At 37.3% G+C, this 18,889-nt stretch overlaps 3 protein-coding genes across 6 annotated transcripts; all 3 read right to left on the reverse strand.

The window, feature by feature from the left end:
* Positions 3,048-7,613, reverse strand: LOC105169601 (probable E3 ubiquitin-protein ligase ARI1). Of its 2 annotated transcripts, XM_011090030.2 has the most exons (8): positions 7,221-7,613; positions 6,717-6,749; positions 6,139-6,418; positions 5,397-5,877; positions 4,428-4,976; positions 4,198-4,358; positions 3,926-3,978; positions 3,627-3,637 (listed from the first exon to the last, which is right to left on the reverse strand). In XM_011090030.2, exons 1-7 carry the CDS (start codon positions 7,362-7,364, stop codon positions 3,953-3,955), a joined length of 1,674 nt encoding a protein of 557 aa, XP_011088332.1. In that variant the 5' UTR covers positions 7,365-7,613; the 3' UTR covers positions 3,627-3,637; positions 3,926-3,952. The 2 variants fall into 2 exon arrangements, with proteins under 2 accessions (XP_011088331.1, XP_011088332.1); XM_011090029.2 differs by lacking the exon at positions 3,926-3,978 and having other exon boundaries at positions 3,048-3,637; positions 7,221-7,610.
* Positions 8,678-12,121, reverse strand: LOC105169602 (methyltransferase-like protein 13). Of its 2 annotated transcripts, XM_011090031.2 has the most exons (8): positions 11,920-12,118; positions 11,728-11,824; positions 11,480-11,618; positions 10,367-10,449; positions 9,816-9,950; positions 9,628-9,732; positions 9,339-9,496; positions 9,011-9,160 (listed from the first exon to the last, which is right to left on the reverse strand). In XM_011090031.2, exons 1-7 carry the CDS (start codon positions 11,991-11,993, stop codon positions 9,374-9,376), a joined length of 756 nt encoding a protein of 251 aa, XP_011088333.1. In that variant the 5' UTR covers positions 11,994-12,118; the 3' UTR covers positions 9,011-9,160; positions 9,339-9,373. The 2 variants fall into 2 exon arrangements, with proteins under 2 accessions (XP_020551429.1, XP_011088333.1); XM_020695770.1 differs by lacking the exon at positions 9,339-9,496 and having other exon boundaries at positions 8,678-9,160; positions 11,920-12,121.
* On the reverse strand, positions 12,890-18,751 carry LOC105169603 (protein TIC 62, chloroplastic). Of its 2 annotated transcripts, none has more exons than XM_020695706.1 (16): positions 18,322-18,751; positions 17,619-17,736; positions 17,455-17,527; positions 17,321-17,366; positions 16,981-17,151; positions 16,454-16,535; positions 16,269-16,341; positions 16,054-16,164; positions 15,616-15,768; positions 15,325-15,437; positions 15,032-15,247; positions 14,577-14,792; positions 14,139-14,354; positions 13,777-13,971; positions 13,407-13,541; positions 12,890-13,159 (listed from the first exon to the last, which is right to left on the reverse strand). In XM_020695706.1, exons 1-16 carry the CDS (start codon positions 18,578-18,580, stop codon positions 13,102-13,104), a joined length of 2,235 nt encoding a protein of 744 aa, XP_020551365.1. In that variant the 5' UTR covers positions 18,581-18,751; the 3' UTR covers positions 12,890-13,101. The 2 variants fall into 2 exon arrangements, with proteins under 2 accessions (XP_020551365.1, XP_011088334.2); XM_011090032.2 differs by having other exon boundaries at positions 16,981-17,157; positions 18,322-18,749.

Here is an 18,889-nt window from a genome sequence, read left to right on the forward strand (position 1 = left end):
TCACCTCAAAAGGGCTGAAAGGTGAAGGTCAAAACAAAAAGCAAACAAGGAGTGAGAGATGACTGATTTTTCTTTTGTGCATTTTGCCAATGCATGGTCTAATTCATCTCTTACATGACATCTACAAAAATATGCACAAGTCACACACGACCCAAAAAGAGGCAGCATTTGTGAGTAACAGCTCAGCTAAAGTAACATAAAAAAGAAATGCGGCTTTTTTATGGGATTTGGTGCCATTTGCTTCTTCAGAAAAAGTTAATATTCCTACTAAAAGTTCACTATCTTTAAGATTATGCTGGGGATTGTCAAGATTTTACAAATCTTTAGAGAGCTTTCTCAAATTAGGTACATATCCTAAGAAGCTCGGAAATTAAAAGGGTTATATTCTTGTAAGTATAAAGGGGGGAAAGATTAAAAGAGAAAATGAAACAAAAGAAAACTAGTACAACTGCAGTTACAGTAAATTATATGTAAAACAAAAGTTACTCTAAATACATAAAATCAAACAAATTTGTCTGGAAAAAATTGTAGTAATTGTTGACTTATAGGTCTTGAATTTTGTTCAACATGAAATGCAGGAGTTAAGAAATTCATGCTATTTTGTCATTTGCTGGGGGGTTCCAACAACCTCTGTTTTTGCTTATGGGTTTACAGAAGTATACATAATTAATTGATTCTAGAGACCAACAGTCTTCTAGTAAGTCAATTATCACTTTCCCAAAGAATCTTACAAACATGCTAGTAGACCAATTAAAAACATAGATTGCATCGATTAGTTGCCAATTAATGGACTTAGTTATACAAACTCCCAGGTCATTGAAGTTGGTGAGAGAAAGACCTCACTTTTTCTTGAAAAGCAAAAGGAAAAATCATTGTTTGATGTCTGCAATTAATGTTTGGTTAATGAGAGATATAGTCTGGAACCTGTTGCCCAATAAAATTATCATTGAAGGGTCAAACATACACATAAATGATGTACATGGTTCAATGCTATCTCAAAACAATAAACAGGATATATGTCGTGATCGTTGGTAGAAATTTAGACATGCACATCTGTTTTCTAAACTTTCAAAGAACTAATAACAATTAAATACAAAACAAGTATAATAAGTTTCAAAAAGTTTAGCAAAAGTTCCCATTTTGACATCTCCAAAACTTTTGTAGACACGGATAGAAAGGGAAGAAAGATCAAGAATAAGCCATAGAGAGGCCAGAATAGCCTTTTAAAAATCTAAGCACATAGTGAATATGGTTTTTAATCAGATTTTGACAATCTCAATAGTCAGAGACATCTTTATCTAAATCAGCTTCTATTAAAGAAAAAGGCCAAGCAGAATCTTGACACCTAGATTACTGAGTAATGTTGCAGACAAGCCATATTACTCACTAAATTCAAGAGTTCTGTTTGGGATTAAAATACTCAGAAAAGACACCAAAGCGAACTTTCCAAAGGCACTCCAATGGGAAAAAAAGTCAAAGGCAAAGGAGGAATCTGCAAACCTGTTAGACCAGCATATGTATTTGCCTTAGGTTGGGTTCTTTATGCTATTTGTACTGCCTGGAAACTGCAATTGAATGACAAAAATTGAGGCACAATTTGCATGCATGAGACTCTGCAACTGAAAGCTAAGTTCATGAACCCAACCATAATATTTGCATTTCCAACTCATAAATACACACACTTATGCTTCAATTATTAATCTTTTTAGCAGAAATTCGAATAGAGATCGAGTTTGATCGGATCTGAACCAATTATATAACAAGTATAATGAGATCAATCACATGATAAGTAACACTTACACTGTAATTGGTTTGATTTGGACGAATTTGGGTGTAAATTTGCTTATGTTAGTTGCACCGGCACCATTAGCAAAGTTTCTTTCTTTAATGGAAATCGAAGGCCCAACTCTAAATCAACGAAGACCAGATTTGCTGTACCAAATATTTGAATAAGCCCAACACTTTTTATTCTGGAAGCCCATAAATAAACAGAAGATTTTGAAAATTAGTCCAGTGCCCTCACCTGCCTCTGTGTTCCCTCCCTGTCCCCCTCCGAGTGTTCTCACTCTCCGGCCGGGCAGTTCCTCCAAAACTTAATTTTCGGCACCATGGTAGGAAACTTATTCTCCAATCACAGCATCAACATTACCATCGTAAACCAGGATAAGGTCTTCATCGACGGTATTCAAATTACACTCTTGGCCCGTGGCTCGTCATAAACGGTCTCCAACGTTGCTTTTGAACCTCTATCTCTCCTCCATCATGTATGTTGAGCAAATGACGTCACTCTCCCTCAGCATGGCCGCTGTCGCTCTCTGTCATGAGGCCGATGTTAAAGGATGCCGTCATCCGCCTTCCGACCACTTGATACAGCATCATTCTCGCCGTACGTCGAGCTGTGGGAGTTGAAAGCAATAACTGTTTTGGCGCTCAATTAGACCTCAATCTTCTCCGCTGGGAGAAACGCGTACTTGTCATATTTCAAGTATCATGTAGGGACGGCGGAGATCGTGAGCTTGCAGTCGACTATGGACAGTGGAAATAACCTGGTAGTGCGGAACTTTCGGGCCATTGAAGATAAAAAATGTAAACGCCACCACCATCCGTCTGCATTGCAAGAGCAGAGTTTTGTTCCACAGAATCTCATGGCCATTTCCCGGTTACACATCGTTATCATCACTAGTAAATTAAGATCAAAGGTAGAATATGTTGGCAATAATCGGAACATCAGAGCCTGTCATGAGCAGCATTATTCGGTGTTGCACATCAAGATGATATTTAATTGAAATATAACTGTATATCAATCACATTAAATATATTATATTTATCCAATCGAATCGGGATTAAAATTTCTCTGGATGTTTGGATTTGGGAGCTTGAACCTCAAATGAACATTTGGATAATTCCAAAAGAATTAGGTCGTACAGTTCGCATCAGGTATTCACGTGCAATCCTGTACTAATTCCATCATTCTTTCATCCAATAATCCTATTTTCACGGGCATTTTGGCAGAAAGACAGAGATCAGTAGAGCTACCATTCATTACATATATAATATATATACCATAGAGAGAGAGAATCCAAATGGGTGGGCACTGCCACACGACAATACTAAACAACTTTGAGCGACCAGAATTTGCCCAATATCTAAAAAGCAAAACGAGAATCGGATCTACATATTGCATCCTATTACTCAATGTTATCCCAATCCTCCAGCTACTGTTTCTCCCTTATCAACATATTTCAGCATCAGAATGGACTCCACCAGATATACCCTATTATTCCCCAGTCCAAAACAAAAGACTATACATAGTTAAGCTAGTTTTCCGCTTCCATTACAACACTAATATAGTTGACAACCAAAATACGACAACACGGATCCTCCAAAGTCGAGGACAATATCTTTCCTCCAATAAATGCACTGGATTTATGTGCACTGTGCTGAGGGTTTAGGATGGCACCCCCACAGTTGGAAACGAGAGCGACTTCTTAGGTATTTGGTTGGTGAACCTCTGCAGGCAAGTTGAGATCAAACATACTGCCTGCAGAACTTCCTTTTCTAGGACGCTTCCTTGATAACTGTGTGCTCTCATCCGAAGTCCCGGAAGCCGATGCTTTTCCTATTTCTATCAGGTCTCCTACAAAATGTATGAGAAACGTCAACAGAGAGCCTGAGTACTCTTGCATTCTGCAAACTTTCACTAACAACTGACAATCAGTTCACGGCATTATTATAAATAATCAGGTTATAGTTTTTCATTAGCTTTAAGTCATTATCGATCTTTCAAACAAACATGTCTTACCAGGTAAGCCTAAGAAATGCACATGCCAAATGAAATTCTCTAGAAATTTCCATTCAGCTGCCACCAGATACATGAATAAGATATATATATATATATATGTATATAGGTTCAAATAGAACTTACACGAGTAGAATAAGCATTAGAAGGGCTTCACAAAGCACACTGAAAGTAACCCTCTGCAAGACAAATTTTTCAAATGCAAAATTGCCTTGCTATGCAAATTGAACAACAAACCAGAAATGGCATGTCAAGGAAAATCTAAGTGGATACGATTATGCCGATATGGAAGAACAAAAATAAAAAGGTTCCCAACCATTACCACACAAGATTCGTTATAAAATAATCATCCCCATGCTTATTCATAAAAATAAGAAGTCAAATTTCATCCACTTTACCAGTGGCCTGATTAGATATCTTCTGACATTTATTATTGCTGTTTGCTTGAGCACTCCAAGTCAGCTCCTCTGCCTTTGCAATGCCTTTTGACTGGTATGGAGCTATGATGTGAATTGTATATTGAAGTGAACCCAATAAGTCATTCTCGATACACTCATACCTGCAAGATTAGCTACAGTTTCAACTTCATTCACCTCAAAATTTAGGTCTCCAAGGACAACTCACTCACATTTTCTTGCAGAGGCTATCTGTGATTACAGAGAGATTAATAACTTGCATCCTTATTTGCATGATTTGTTCCTCAGAATACTCATCAAATGGCTCCTCAAGAAATTTGGATAGCTTCTCAACGTTTGACTCAAGCTGCTGCTGCTGGTCCTCAAACAAGTGCTGCTTTATTTCACTTTCCTTTTTGGTCATCTCATCCTTAAACAAGTCCTCTCCAAACATGTAGAATGCAAAAGGATATGAATACGAGAGAGCTCGTCTTGATCTGAAGAGCCGGCAGAGCCCATTTGTAATCCAGCTGAAGTCTCTTAACTTTGAGTCCCTTGCTTCCAAATGTGATACTTTTTCCTTTATGGTTTCCCTCAGTCTAGATTCCTGCTTAAAGGAGTCTGTATGAGCCTTATAGCGATTATGATAATGCATGTACCTATAGAGGTCTCGCTTTGCACGCTCAGCCTTCTTCTCACCATCTTCTTTATAACGGCCACAGCTATGATTAGCAATGTGTGACCAGGTATGATCTCGGCCTGTAGCTCCACCACATAGCCAACTAAAGCAGGAAAAGAATAGTCAAAATACAAAAAGAAAGTACAAAATAATTATCTTTAGGGGATGAAATATGACAAGAACAATAATACAAGAAGATAAGAATTGTTGATGGCATCATATACGCATAAAAGCAGATTCAATGAGAAATACAAATGATAATATCTGCAAGGACACTTTCCAATAACGAAGGATAATTATGGCGATGAGCATTTCATTCAAGTGATTCACAAGTCAAAAAGTACAAACACAAACGTCAAGAATTGTTGGAAGCAGAGGGGTCAATTACATAACTTAAAATGCACAGAGCATTCTATTAGGCATTAGATATAAAGAATGATGATTCAGTAATTTCCTCAAGCATGCATCTAAATATTCACTGAGCTACAGGAATGGGAAAAAGCAGCTGAGAAAGCAATTTTACCAAAATGCTTGCCCACATATGCAACTGACTAGGTTGCAACCACCATTCTTCTCGACTGGTTTGTGACACTTAGGACAAGGCTTTGTATGTACAGTAATCCAATTGACTGTCTCAGATTCATCACGACATTTCTTGGTCCACAGCTCCCACATCAAGCATGAACAAGGTGAATGGGCTTCTGATAAGCAACTGAAACAGAACTGTAAACCACAGGAACATTCTACCTCACAGAATTCATCATTTTCTACCCGTATTGCATTCCCGCAGTGGGGTATACTAGGACACCATTTAACCATTTTGTTATCTTCAATGTACGACTCAAGAAGAAATCGGTCAAATTTCTCTGCTAAATCAGGATGTCTTACACTAACTAGCTTCCTGATAATACCTTCATCACAGATAGCATTACATTTATGGGCCATACACCTGATCCTCTTGCTTTGCCCCTCATTTATTTTGACAACAAAATGCTCTGTCCAACCTGAAAATTAGGCAATATATAATTAACAAACAGTAAAGAGCTAAAGGAGTCCAGAACTGTGGTGCAAAACAGAAGTGAAACTATGAAAGTTCGAACCATGTGTGCCAAAAGACTCACCACAAAATGCAAAATAAACCAGAATGTAGTATTTTACAAGTACAATGTCATACAGAACATAGAGAACCTGCTATAGTATTCATGCCATTTCCATGGTCCAGTAAGGAAGTGGAAGCTTATCCAAATGAAGGAAAAGGTGCTTACAATTGTTGCAAAAGCAGTGTCCACAGTCCATTTTTGTCACATCCTTTGCAAGCACATCATCCATACAAATATTGCACATTAATGTAGAGGAAGATTCTGGTGGATCGAGGTCAACAAGTTCAATCACAGAAACACCTGCTTCAGAAAACATGCAAGATTTCCCCTTCTCAACATAAACGGCAATCAATTTCTCAACATCCCAACGGTAATGAATGAGAAGAGTTCTGGCATGGTGTTCTCTAACTGATAGCAATTCCATAACCCTACGCAAATCTTCTCTCTGCATAGATAACAAAACCCCTGCCTTCAGTCAAATACATGCAAGCTATTCTGCTCTTCTTATTTGGAGTTCCAATAGGTTTGAGAAAGAATACGAACATCATCTTACTTATTACACATAAGTTTTCGCGCTCTTAGTGGATGAAGAAATGTTGAAGGGCCTTTCTAGTACAATTTTAAAACAAACTAGCATAAACAGGCATACTAGGATATCTTAGCCAATTTCAAGGAAAAAATTGTTATCGGTGAAACTAGCAAACCAAATAAGAACTGGACAATGTAAGTACAAGCGAGCATACCTGAGCAGCCAACAGAGATTCTTTTGTGATTACCTGCAAAAAGAGCATAGACAACAACAAAAGAACAACAGATTAATAAACCAGAATAAAGGGTAAGGAGCAACTCCGCAAATTCAGTCCATGACAAAATAACTCCCTTACCACCTACTAAAGATGAATTAGATATAACAAAAACACAAAACTCCGTGTTTCTATAAATCTTCATACCCATGTAATAGCATAAGATGTACTAGACATAAGAACCATATACCGTGTCCAAAAACATAACAAAAAATCAGCAGTTTTAACCATGAAAAGCAAGGAAAACGAACAACATATACATTGTACAAAAAAACACCTTCAAATTTACCCAACAAAATTCGCATTGCTTCTCGACAAATTAATTCTATTTTAAAGCCGATACAATCAGCTCAAGAAAGCACAACTCCAAGAAAGAATTTGCAAGAACAGAACTCATTTACATGCATTCATATATACCACGTAAAGTTACTATTATGCACACACCTTGGAAGAAGGGGCTTTGGATGTGGCCCACTGAGCATCAGACTCTTCATTCTCGAGTCCGTCGAGCGATTCCGCTTCCCGATCGGATGGGTAGTAATCATCTTCCTCTTCGCTTCCGCCGCTTAAGTAATAATCATCCTCCATAACCCAATACTTATCTTGATCACTCTCTATACAGGAAAGTGCATGTATGTACAGATATTCGGAGAAAAAAATCAGCGTCTTCGATACAGAGACTGTGATCGGTTCCGGAAATGAGTCAGAGATAAATTTCCGGCAAAATTCTGCCGGCAATTGAAGAGAGAGAGAGGAAGAGTGAAAGTCGTGGGTTGTGAATTTTATTACAGGGTTTCTTTCTTTGCGGTGAGGGGAGAGCTTATTGGGAAACTTAGAGTGGTTTTTACGGCGTCGTTTGAAGAAGTGTGCCCCGGAAGGTTTTAGGCTTTTAGCCATACGACATCGTTCTAAAAACCCACGGTGGTTGACTCCTTCCCTAATGTCAATGGAAATGTGTGATGCGGAAGTCTTTAAAAAGCAAATTATTGTACACATAAATTCTGCACTTTCTTTACTCATTAATATATATGCATCCATATAATAAATATTTTTTTATTTTTTAAAATATATTAAAAATAAAAAGAAATATATAATTAGTATATTATATTAATAAGAAAAACAATATTTTATCATTTATTATAAATGTTAAAAAGTTAAATGAATTAATTATTTTATCATAAAAGTATTTTTTATTTTACAAAAAATTAGTACAGTAATGCCCGTCATTTGTAAGTGCGAAGAAGTATTTTTTTTATATTAGTATAAATATATACATCTCAAATCTATAAATACATAAATAAAATTAAAAAAATGTATGTACAACAACATACATGAATTTATTAATAAAGGATATAGTCTGAGTTTAATTTTTCTGTAATTACACGGACAAGAGTGTCGAAATAATAAAAATTGATTATTACAAAACCAATAAGCTGGAGTAGCTCAGTTGGTTAGAGCGTGTGGCTGTTAACCACAAGGTCGAAGGTTCAAGCCCTTCCTCGGAGTAGCTCAGTTGGTTAGAGCGTGTGGCTGTTAACCACAAGGTCGAAGGTTCAAGCCCTTCCTCTAGCGCGCATTCTTTCTTCTACTAACATTTTCCTGCGAACATTTAGAAGAACGTTTATATTTTATGTAGAAGATACACACATTTATCCACTTTTATATTCTTACCAATCAAATATGACTAATTTCCCACGTTAACCGAGTCTGGAAGTCTTCTCCTTTCCATTCTTAAGTCAATGTAGTAAGCAACTTAAATCAATAGAGTATTGTCATTTGTACCAACTTCATCTCTAGAAAAATCACTGAAGCATTAAACAGTGGAGTACTATACAACAGTAATAGTGAAAACTTTGGTCCTTACGATAAAATGATTTTGCCATTTATTGTTTGCATATTTATCTTAGTATTTCCTTCTACAACAATTGTCATTTTACAGTAAGATCCACGACAAAAGATGTATATGTCATAACATACGTGTGAACGTAGAATTGTCAGTAAGCACAAATTGGTGCTGACATTCACAACGGAAATGTTACAGTATAACAATCTCTAATTAAAATGTCAAAAGACTGAAATATAAGGGAATTGCTGATAGTCCAGCATTTCTATGGAAATATCATTTGGGCAAGCACATGTCACCGGCATTCTGAAGTTCAAGTTTATATTAACCATTGAGCCACAAGGTTTGGCTTGAAGCAACTAAAGTTAAGTGGGAAAGAAATAGAATCTCACGGGGTAGGTTTGTTGATCTTAATGCAAGGCTTTAGGGCCCAGCACTCTTTTCCCATCTTCTCTCCTCCAATTAGGGTAAATGCGAACCTTGATGCCAATCCGAATTGCAGATCATTTCTAGTTTGATGCCCGTATTGGGATGGATTGAACTGTAAGGTCGTAACAAACAATAGAAACATAAAAAAATTAAATTAGAAGCAGCAAATCTAACTGTTAGAGAACACTAAAGACTAGAAAAATAACAGTTCAGAAGGCTACACTACTACTAACAATCTTAATTTTGGATTCTAAGGAAAACTATCAAGCAGTGCTCTAGGCGAAAATTACTCAGGATTTGAAAGCTTTGCTTTTCTCATCAGACTTCACAACTCATCCAGATCTGTACGAAATAAATAGTCTTCACTGTCTAATTCCTCATGGAAAAGATTTATAGATGGCATGTCAATCTTTGCAGCATGTTCAGCATCATCTGATGCCCTTTCGCCCTGAAAGATGCTCGCTATTATTATTCACAAGTTCATTTAGCATGCATGAAAATTACAGTCAACATTATTTTGCATAATACAATGAAATATTTTCAAATTAAGATATTAAATGCTGTCTTAGCAGGACTTACCTTCTTCAAGATATAGAAGAAATAATGAAACCCATCACCAAATGTTCTCCATTCAACTGACCAGGTAAATGCAGCAGCATTGAAGAAAGGACGCCTGAAGTGAGGCTGAAGAATAGAAGAGTAAGACCTTATCCGTTATATACGCACTTCTAGAATCGAGAGAGAGTCATTCAACTCTTTTTCTCTACCTGGCCAAAGGTGATGGAGATGAAAATGCCATGGGGTTTCAGAACTCTTTGAATGCCTTCAAGCATTGCCATAACCTTGCTCACTGTTGCAGGTTCTGGATTCCAAGGATCTCCAGAGTCGACAAATAATACATCCTCCATGTTAAAAAATAGTGCGTGAATATAAACATATCAAAGAAACACTTGAAAGATCTGACAGTTATAGGTATAAAACAAGACCCTGCCATTGATTTATGGTTAACAGAATAGTGAAGAGATAAGCAAGGGTGGTTGATGCACTTTTCATGGGAACTAAAACTCAATAGAAGAACGGAAGATTAGGAAATCGAGATGGACATGAAAGTAGAGGGCAGAGAGCAATTACTGTATTACACTTGTAATTACACATGCACAATTGAGAATAATCTAGTCATTTTAGCAATCAAGACCTCCAGAGAGGGTTAAAGAAGGGGATCCAGGAAGAAGCTGTCCTTCCCACTTCCTACCCCAAGCCAACTTACATTAATTTCCCAATGCATTTAGGATGGTAAGGTTATGCATTATAACTTTACCATGGTTCCCTTCTCTACAACCACATCAAAACATTCGTCTCCAAAAGGCAGGTCTAACATGTCTGCTTCCAGCACTTTAATTTCTGATAGCAGTAACATAACAGAAAGAAACAATGAGGATACAAAGTTACATCATGTGTTGCAATTCAAAACATCAAAGAGTATTCAAGCTAAAACAATTGACACAGTTGCAATCAGGTTTTCTTAGCCCACACATCTTTAACTTAATTGCACAACATAAATACCACTACATGTACACATGGCACCCTGATAAAAGATGCTCTTCTAGCGAAAAGAAATTGAGATACGCGAGAAAGGGTGAGAGAAGTGAGAATAGAAAGACCAACTTAGTAAATAGCAAAGAGCTTGATTTCTGTACTACACAACTTTGCTCGTTTTTGGTGATTTTCGCCATAAAAAGAATTTCTTCTAAAAAAGCTTCACAAAATAGCAAGTCTGATTGTGGCAATGAACATATCCACTTTGATAGTTGCAATGTACAGACCCATACATACCAAATTAAGTTCAACGGACCCATGATGCCCTATCTTTTTGGTGGTTTCCCCTAGTACATATCCTATATTTCACAAATCATTTATTTGAAAATCTGGGATAAGTTTGAGGAAGAATGGGGCCTAGAGGGTCACATAATGTCTTCCAAAAAGGGCCTGGCATTGCTATTCTACTTATAAATGATTGCATGTATTGTGTCCGACCATTTTCAGAAGGGGTGGGAGGAAGAGCCTTGTGGAGGTGCGTACTAAATCACATGAAAATATGGCCCAATCCGCAAACAATGATCTTAACAGTTCAAGGTCTCTAAAGCATGTAAAAGTTCAATAAAACAGTTACATTTATATTTGTGAATATAAGTAAATAATAGAAAGTCCAAATGTTAAAGACCGTATCTATAGAAAGGACGGTCCCAGCTTTAAAATATAAAATCAATAGAAATGGTTGGGTGGCAGGGGCTACACAGGACTATGCACTTTTGTCAACGATTCAAAACCACCGTAATTTTAAGACTTGCCATTATAAGATATCATATACAGCAAAGAAAAGATAAACTACCTACACATTCACAAAACAACATAAATTTAAGAAGTTAGCAACCTTTATAGCCCTTAGAAAGTAGTCGCTGCTTCATCTTCTCAACAGCAATGGATGACAAATCAATGCAAGTCAGTTCAGTAATTCCATCTCTGTAAAGTTCTTCAGACAACTGAGAATTTCCACATCCAACCTCCAATACCTTGTCGTAAAAAAGACACACTATATTAAAAGAGTGAATAATCGTTAAAACTAATCAATTACACCAAAAAGGTTAAAAAAATGAGTGGAGACGATGAAGAGAGATTTACTGCAGAGTTGGGTTTAACGTATTGAAGAATGAGGTGACGGAAATAAGAATAGTCTTTGAACCACTCGTAATGCTCTTCTTGCTCAAACCTCCGATCCCTGCAATTTATATTTTATTCAAAACAACAAATGCAATTCAATTGGCATGATAAATACCAAAAATTTAAGAAGAAATTAGGGCTTTCGCGGCTGACCAGTAATTGGGATCGAGGTATGCGGAAGCAGTGGCCGGAGCGACGTCCGGTTTCTGGGCCTCTGATAAATCCATATCTCCAAGAATTGGGGACTTTTGCGTTTAATTCTCTGAACAATTAGAGAGCAGATTTTGAGAGAAAAACCCTAAACGGTTAAACCCCTTTACCGTTGGTAGCTCCCAGTTGTACAGTGTACTGTTGGTAGTTTCCAGGATTAATGCAAATTTTTTTGTGATATTGGAAATAAGCCTAAATACAAATTATATATAAAATTAAAAATGAACAAATTATTTTCCTGTAAAATAAAAAATTAAATTATCTTGTTGTGTTAGTGAAAATAGAGTAATTTACCCTCCTCGCATGATTCTGTGTAGTGCATGTAATTTTTACTTCTTTTTATTTTTATTTTTGAAGAAATATAGACAGTAGTAACAAGAGCGGAGATTGCACTACACACATCTTTTTAAAGCGGTAAATTGCGTCGATTATAAAAATACAAAAAGGTAATTTAGAATTTATGTTTTTCACAGGGGTATTTTACACATTACCTATATATTAATATATTATCTATATTTTTACATAATTATAAAAACTACCCATGACAATAAAAAAGTGTGAATATTTTGTGTAATATTGTTGATATTTTTGGGGATAGTTTCAAAACGTAGTGGTAAGCTTAGTCATAATGTTGATATTTCTAATGAGTGTATGTATAATTTTTAAAGAAATAAAGTAATTTGTGTAAATAGATCATAAATTAAAAAGTGTAGATGTAATTATTCATAAATTTATATTGACATCCAAACTTTTCGCTTATATATAGAGCGAAACATGAATTTCTATAAATACCTTAGAACAGTATTTAAATTTGCTGCAAGTACTAAATTGATAAATATTGGATAAAATTCTAATTTCCTCGTAATTTATTTATTATGAAATTTATTCATCATTAAATTATTAATGTAGTTGATAGGCTTAAATGTGAACTCTTATAACGAATTCAAAGACAGTGTGATCAAAAGAACAATTACAATAACAGTATCAAACTTGTGTACTTCCAAAAACTCTGAGTACTGTGAACTGAAAAAGGTTTCCGGAAAAGTATCATCAGTTCATCACTGAAGAAGTGCAAAAAGAATGCTGCTTTTACACCTCTCTTGAGTTGAAACTTCTCTTTTACATTTAAAGCTTCCTTGGAGGAGAAGGGGTGGGAGAGCTGGGTGGCTTCAACTCCTCGTACCTGTTTGTGAAAACCAAGATGAAGTAAAAGTACTATTTACATATCATTAGATTTCAACGGTACTGTCAGCTTAGCTGTAAATACGAAATCAGTTTATAGTTGATGTTCTTGCCACATGTATCTTTGAAACAATGTAAATGGCTGAGAAGGGTCGTATAGACGTACTACCTGTCACAATTTTTTCGTAGAGTATCTCAATGGCATAACTGTACTGAGGAATATACCTAACGTTGGACTATGTACTTACATGGTATAAGGTGAAAGGGGTCTAGTCTTTGATTCAGTATGGTACTTCATATCTTCCAATTTCTCCTCGGCTGCATTTCCGGGCACGGTAGGGACGCTAGGAGACAGTGGTGAGGGGGGCTTGAGGTCATCATATCTGACAATTAAGAATCAGACTCAAATCAAATACTTCAACCTTGTGAAAAAATGGCACTGCAAACACAATAAAGAATCCCGAAGTAGTAATGCCCAAATGAGTTCCAACAGAGTACAAACTTTCCCAACTTTTGTAATGATAGTTAGTGCATAACCTTACATTTCATAATATTTTCCAAAGTATAGCAAAATTAAGTAAAATTTGAACTTAGCAACAAAACCCATCTTCAACTTACGCAAGATACGGAGAGTGATCAGAAGCTGAAGGTTTTGCCGGACCATTCCCCACCTCAGTACTTTCACTTTTTGCAACATCATTTCCACCAGTGAGCTGTGATGCCGCTTCTGTAGAAGCAAGGGAAATAGAAGGAACCTCTTTGGAACGACTAGGAGTTGGAGTTGGGGAGCTAGGTGGTTTCAAGTCTTCATAACTGCCAACAAAACCCATGGTTCAAAAACTTAGTCTCTACCGATGACAGGACTTGCCAAACAAATACCAAGAATGCAAGGGTTAAGATAGGACGTTGATAAAAGAGTTAAATAAGCACCTATATTGTGAAATTGCAACATTGTTCAACATTGTAGCCAATGAACTTACTTTGGATACGGTGATGAGGGACTTGCCCTCTTTGGTATGGTCAGAGGAGTTACATTTTCTATAGCAATACTCAACTCTTGTGAAGAATTGACTTCAAGTGATGAAGAAGTGGGACTTGCTGCAGCCACCATGGTGTCTGTATAACTAGCTTTAGTGGAACCAGAACCAGTGCTTGGAGTTGGAGTTGGAGAAGTTGGGGGCTTTAGATCCTCATAGCTACAAGAAAATATACGGGTTAGTCTCAGAAGCAATCATCAGTGCAATTCAACAAACATAGGAACACACATCAAGTGCATGGCGTGGAAAATATTTCATCTTCTGTGAGGCCAAGACTAGTGCAACTGGCGTATTTTCTCAATGTAGACAGGATAGTGATGTCATATTTGAAGCTCTGATTCTGTAAACCAGTAAATGAGTTGCACTGACAAATGAACTTACTTTGGGTAAGGTGATGAGAAATTTGTTTTCTTTGGTGCAATCTCAGGCAATACATAATTAACTGAAGCACTTGATGCCTCCAAAGAATTGACTTCCACAGACGAAGGGATGGAACTCGATGCAGTAGGTGTGATCTCTATCTTACTAGCTTGGGTGGAACCAGAACCAGTGCTTGGAGTTGGAGTTGGAGAAGTTGGTGGCTTTAGATCCTCATAGCTACAAGAAGATATACAGGTAGTGTCAGAAGCAATCATCAGTGCATTTAACACTAACATAGGATTTTGACAACACACATAAAGGGCATGAAGTGGAAAATATTTCATCTTTTGTGAGGCCAACACTAGTGCAACTGGCGTATTATCGCAATGTAGACAGGATAATGAGAAGCTCCAAGAAAAGAAATAATATCAATTCTGTAAACCAGTAAATGAGTTACACTGAGCAAATGAGCTTACTTCGGGTAAGGTGATGAGAAATTTGTTTTCCTTGGTGCAATCTCAGGTAATACATCATTAATTGAAGTACTTGATGTCTCCAAAGAATTGACTTCCACAGACGTAGAGATGGAACTCGATGCAATAGGTGTGATCTCTATCTTACTAGCCTGGGTGGAACCAGAACCAGTGCTTGGTGTAGGAGTTGGAGAAGTTGGTGGCTTTACATCTTCATACCTACAAGAAGATGCAATAAGATGTGAAGGAAATTTTCGGGAAGAAATTGAATCTTCAGAAATAGGAATTCAACTCACATAGTATATGGAGACGAGGATCTTGCTGTAGTTGCTTTTATTTGCTCAGGTTCTTTCTCGGTGTAGGTGCTGTCTGGAACAACAGGTTGCAATTCATCTGCCTCATCTGATTCCTAATAGCACAGTTACTGATTAAGTAAACATTATTCACTCGGAAAGTTCTAAACCTCATTACTTGACAACAACCAAAATCCTTTAAACACAAGCAGCCTAAGCATATGTGAACAAGTCTTAAATGAACAAATGCTGTTGAAATTGTTTTTTCCTTCAAAGGCTACTAAAAGAAAGTACCTTTTGAGGGTAAACTTCTTCGCGCTGAGATGGTATCTTTTTTATGAGATCTCCAAGAGGAGTCAAAGGAGATGTAGTTTCCGCAATTACTTCCACAACTTTACAGTATGAGAGGCTGCGGTTTCTGGCCATGAATGCCACTAGTTCTGCTACCTGGTTTAAACAGCAGGAGTTAGTACATTCCCATTTCAGTATGTTCAGCCCTTACGTAATAATTGAAAAAAATCATACAAGAAAATGCTTTAACCACCAGTAAGGCATGTGTATGTAGAAATTTGAGATGCATTAATTGATCATGGACATAGTAACTTGTCATAAACTACTGAATAATAACTCCATTTATCTTATGATTCCCTGAAAAACAGGTAGGTTCATCATTGGATTCAACCTTGCGCTTCCTAAACTAGCTAATGCATGTAAATGTCAAAAGAAAAGAACCTGCAGATTTGACACTTGGCCACCAAATAATGTATCCTCCTCTGACAAAGTAATATTATGAGTTTCCTTGTAAGAATCAGTAGGTCGCTCCATTCCTCCAGGTCTCACTATCTGCAACAATATTGTAACATGAGTAGCAAGTCCTATGAAAAGAAGTAACGCATCATAGCATCATCTCTTTCCACATGCTATAGGTGTGCTCCAAAAGAACTCACAGTATATGGAAGACCACTGGCAAGAAGTGCTTCTTCTGCTTTCCTTTTCCAGCAGAGGACTCCCCAGAACAAACTTTTGCACAGAAGCATAGAAAAGTCAAGAACAAAAAAGACCAACAGAAATTCTCTTCTTGACAGCCTACCAAGAAGTGGGTTATAATGGAAATGAGAAACTTTAACCTTACTTCAGGATAGCAGCAGGAAATCCAAATTTGTTTGTTCCCAGAGATGTGAGCAAAATGAAGTGGTCAACTTTTGCAGAAGTTGCTGCATAGAAAATGGCATTATTGTAGCAACACTTATATAACAAGAACAAGAAATGTTAACCCTGAACTTATTGTACTGTTCCCTGTGGGTTCGAATTCAGGACCCAAAATGAGACTGGTCAAGCTAAAGAACATAAATGCAACTTTCTGGAATCAGTCATACCTAACCAATGATTTAAGTGAACATACTACTGATGCAAAGATGGCAAGAACAACGGAAATACATGTTCATTTCCGTATCAGTGCGTCATGTGTGCCACATTGGTTTCACAATTTGGAGAACAAGTAGACTATAACAATATCTCGACACCAATGTCGTGCATTTCCCTTCACTTAGTTCCAAATTCACTTTCAATCATACATGGCAGGTTAACTTCACAACGGGCAGTTCTTGGTTATTTTAGTCAGTCATGCTAAAGCAAAAGGCAAATCAGAACTTGTTTCACCTGCATCAATCAGGTTTTTGGTTGCCAGGTAGTCAATTCGGTATGGTCCAGTTACATCAAAAATCTCCTTCTCGCTGGCACCAATGCAGCATATAACAATTGATGAGTTGCCCAGTGCAGGCCCTATCTGGTCCGGTTTCTCCAGATCACACTCCACGAGTTCAAACTTATCTGTAGCTGGGCTAAAGACCAAACAACTATAAAAGATTTTCCTCATTGGCAAGTAGCCATGTAAAATATATCAACCTAAACAAGCAAACATAGTGGCGATAACAAGATCAAACCAACTACACCAGCCACAACTTCACTGTATGGCACTCTGAAAAGCTCTAAATCTTACGTTGAGTGCCTCCTGCCACATCATCCAGTTTCATGTTCTGAACGCTCTGTTTAAGGAGACAAACTATCTTCATGAATCACAGGTTTGCGAAGAATATTCTTACTTAGGAAATACCTAATAATTATAACTCATACTTGTACAAGGGATTCAGCTCTCTGAATACTACGAACAGCAGCTCGAACTCTGAATCCTAATTTTAGGAGTTCCCTGCAGGAAACTATGCTTTTTAGCAACTACAGATCAATTGATAACTTCATGTACCTGAAGCTTTATACAAGTAAAGAAGTGAAAACCGCACCTCACAGTTCGTGATCCAACTCTGCCAGTTGCCCCAGCTACATAGACAAGATTTTCATCCTTTTGGTCACCATCACTTGAAGTAGGATCTTGTGCCTGTGATTTGATTTTTGTGGTGCCTTACAGAAGAGCACAGAAGTACAGTGAATTGAAGTCGGGAGATACTCCGTCAAGCATTAAACATCTTTAAACAAAATGTGAATGCAATATGCTACCACCAGAATAAAGAATTGACTTAAATGTATACAAAGTCACCACAGCAGACACCACATTCTCTTGTCATAAAAGATGGCAATACTTTTGCAATGAAACGTCACGGGCTATATTGCCCAGGTAAGAAAAAATTTTACAAATCTCTCTGGTAAAGAGAAGGAAATAAATTTGAACTAGAAACACTTTTCAAGAAACTCTGACATTACGTTCTTCACATATCTGTTTAGGTAGAGATTATCAATCAGCAGTCGGCAGAACTAAGAAGTCACAGAAATCCATCGAAAGAGTTTCAACAAAAGAATCACACCAAAACAGACATCTTTCTTGTTCTCCAATATTATGCCAAATTTCAAGACCAAGACAAGCAACTTGGAGAAAGCAGAAAAAGAGAAAAGCCCAGAAGGAATTCTTATTCAACTCAATCTACCACACAACCGAAAAAAGAGCAAAATCATGTCAAAAGGGTTCCCCCAAAACTCGCTAAAACATACCTGATCTTCGAGCTCTCAAATCACGACATTTAAGCCTTCTGTCATCTGGGCACGTTCTCCTGCTACCAGGCAACTTGAAACTGGTCTGCCCACATAAAAGTGGCTTCTCCAACAGCCCACTTCGAGGAATGCTGCTGACTGTGGGAGACTGAATGCAGCGGAGTTCCATCGTAGGCAGTTCTGTGGAGAGAATACCAACGATTATCTTGGAGACGTTTTTATAAGCTTCTTGTATATGAGGAGCAATGATGCGATCCATATCCAAGACATGTTACTACAGGTCCCACGTTCGGTCCCCGCAAAGGCAAAGAGCTAACTTGATGGGAAATTGCGTCCACATATTTTGGTATGCCATGCTTCCTTTTCGCCCGAGGATTTTAGTTTACGTAAAAGGAGAAGGCAGAGCAGATGAATGGGAAGCGTAACTTCACTCAAACGGCGGTAACTAGTTTTTAAATTCTGAGTGATGAATCGCAATGGAGTTGTTTGTCTGAGTCTACAAATTCCTTTTCTAAGACTGATCCACACCACCGGTGTTGTTAGAGACCTAAGAGCTCCTAAAGTCGTA

The sequence above is a fragment of the Sesamum indicum genome, linkage group LG8 (assembly GCF_000512975.1).
Source record: "Sesamum indicum cultivar Zhongzhi No. 13 linkage group LG8, S_indicum_v1.0, whole genome shotgun sequence".
NCBI lineage: Eukaryota > Viridiplantae > Streptophyta > Magnoliopsida > Lamiales > Pedaliaceae > Sesamum > Sesamum indicum.

What these genes read in the sequence shown, in the direction of transcription:
- LOC105169601 (XM_011090029.2), bottom strand. Translation starts at nt 7,364, where the DNA reads ATGGAGGATGATTATTACTTAAGCGGCGGAAGCGAAGAGGAAGATGAT. An exon ending in ACACTGCTTTTGCAACAATT is followed by an intron (nt 5,878 to 6,138) that starts GTAAGCACCTTT and finishes CCTAATTTTCAG; the next exon opens with GTTGGACAGAGCATTTTGTT. An exon ending in GATAGCCTCTGCAAGAAAAT is followed by an intron (nt 4,359 to 4,427) that starts GTGAGTGAGTTG and finishes CTAATCTTGCAG; the next exon opens with GTATGAGTGTATCGAGAATG.
- LOC105169602 (XM_020695770.1), bottom strand. Translation starts at nt 11,993, where the DNA reads ATGGATTTATCAGAGGCCCAGAAACCGGACGTCGCTCCGGCCACTGCT. An exon ending in ACTTTCTAAGGGCTATAAAG is followed by an intron (nt 10,450 to 11,479) that starts GTTGCTAACTTC and finishes TACTGCTATCAG; the next exon opens with AAATTAAAGTGCTGGAAGCA. An exon ending in TTGTAGAGAAGGGAACCATG is followed by an intron (nt 9,951 to 10,366) that starts GTAAAGTTATAA and finishes TTTAACATGGAG; the next exon opens with GATGTATTATTTGTCGACTC.
- LOC105169603 (XM_011090032.2), bottom strand. Translation starts at nt 18,580, where the DNA reads ATGGATCGCATCATTGCTCCTCATATACAAGAAGCTTATAAAAACGTC. An exon ending in AAGAAGTTTACCCTCAAAAG is followed by an intron (nt 15,438 to 15,615) that starts GTACTTTCTTTT and finishes CTGTGCTATTAG; the next exon opens with GAATCAGATGAGGCAGATGA. An exon ending in TTCTCATCACCTTACCCGAA is followed by an intron (nt 14,793 to 15,031) that starts GTAAGCTCATTT and finishes ATCTTCTTGTAG; the next exon opens with CTATGAGGATCTAAAGCCAC.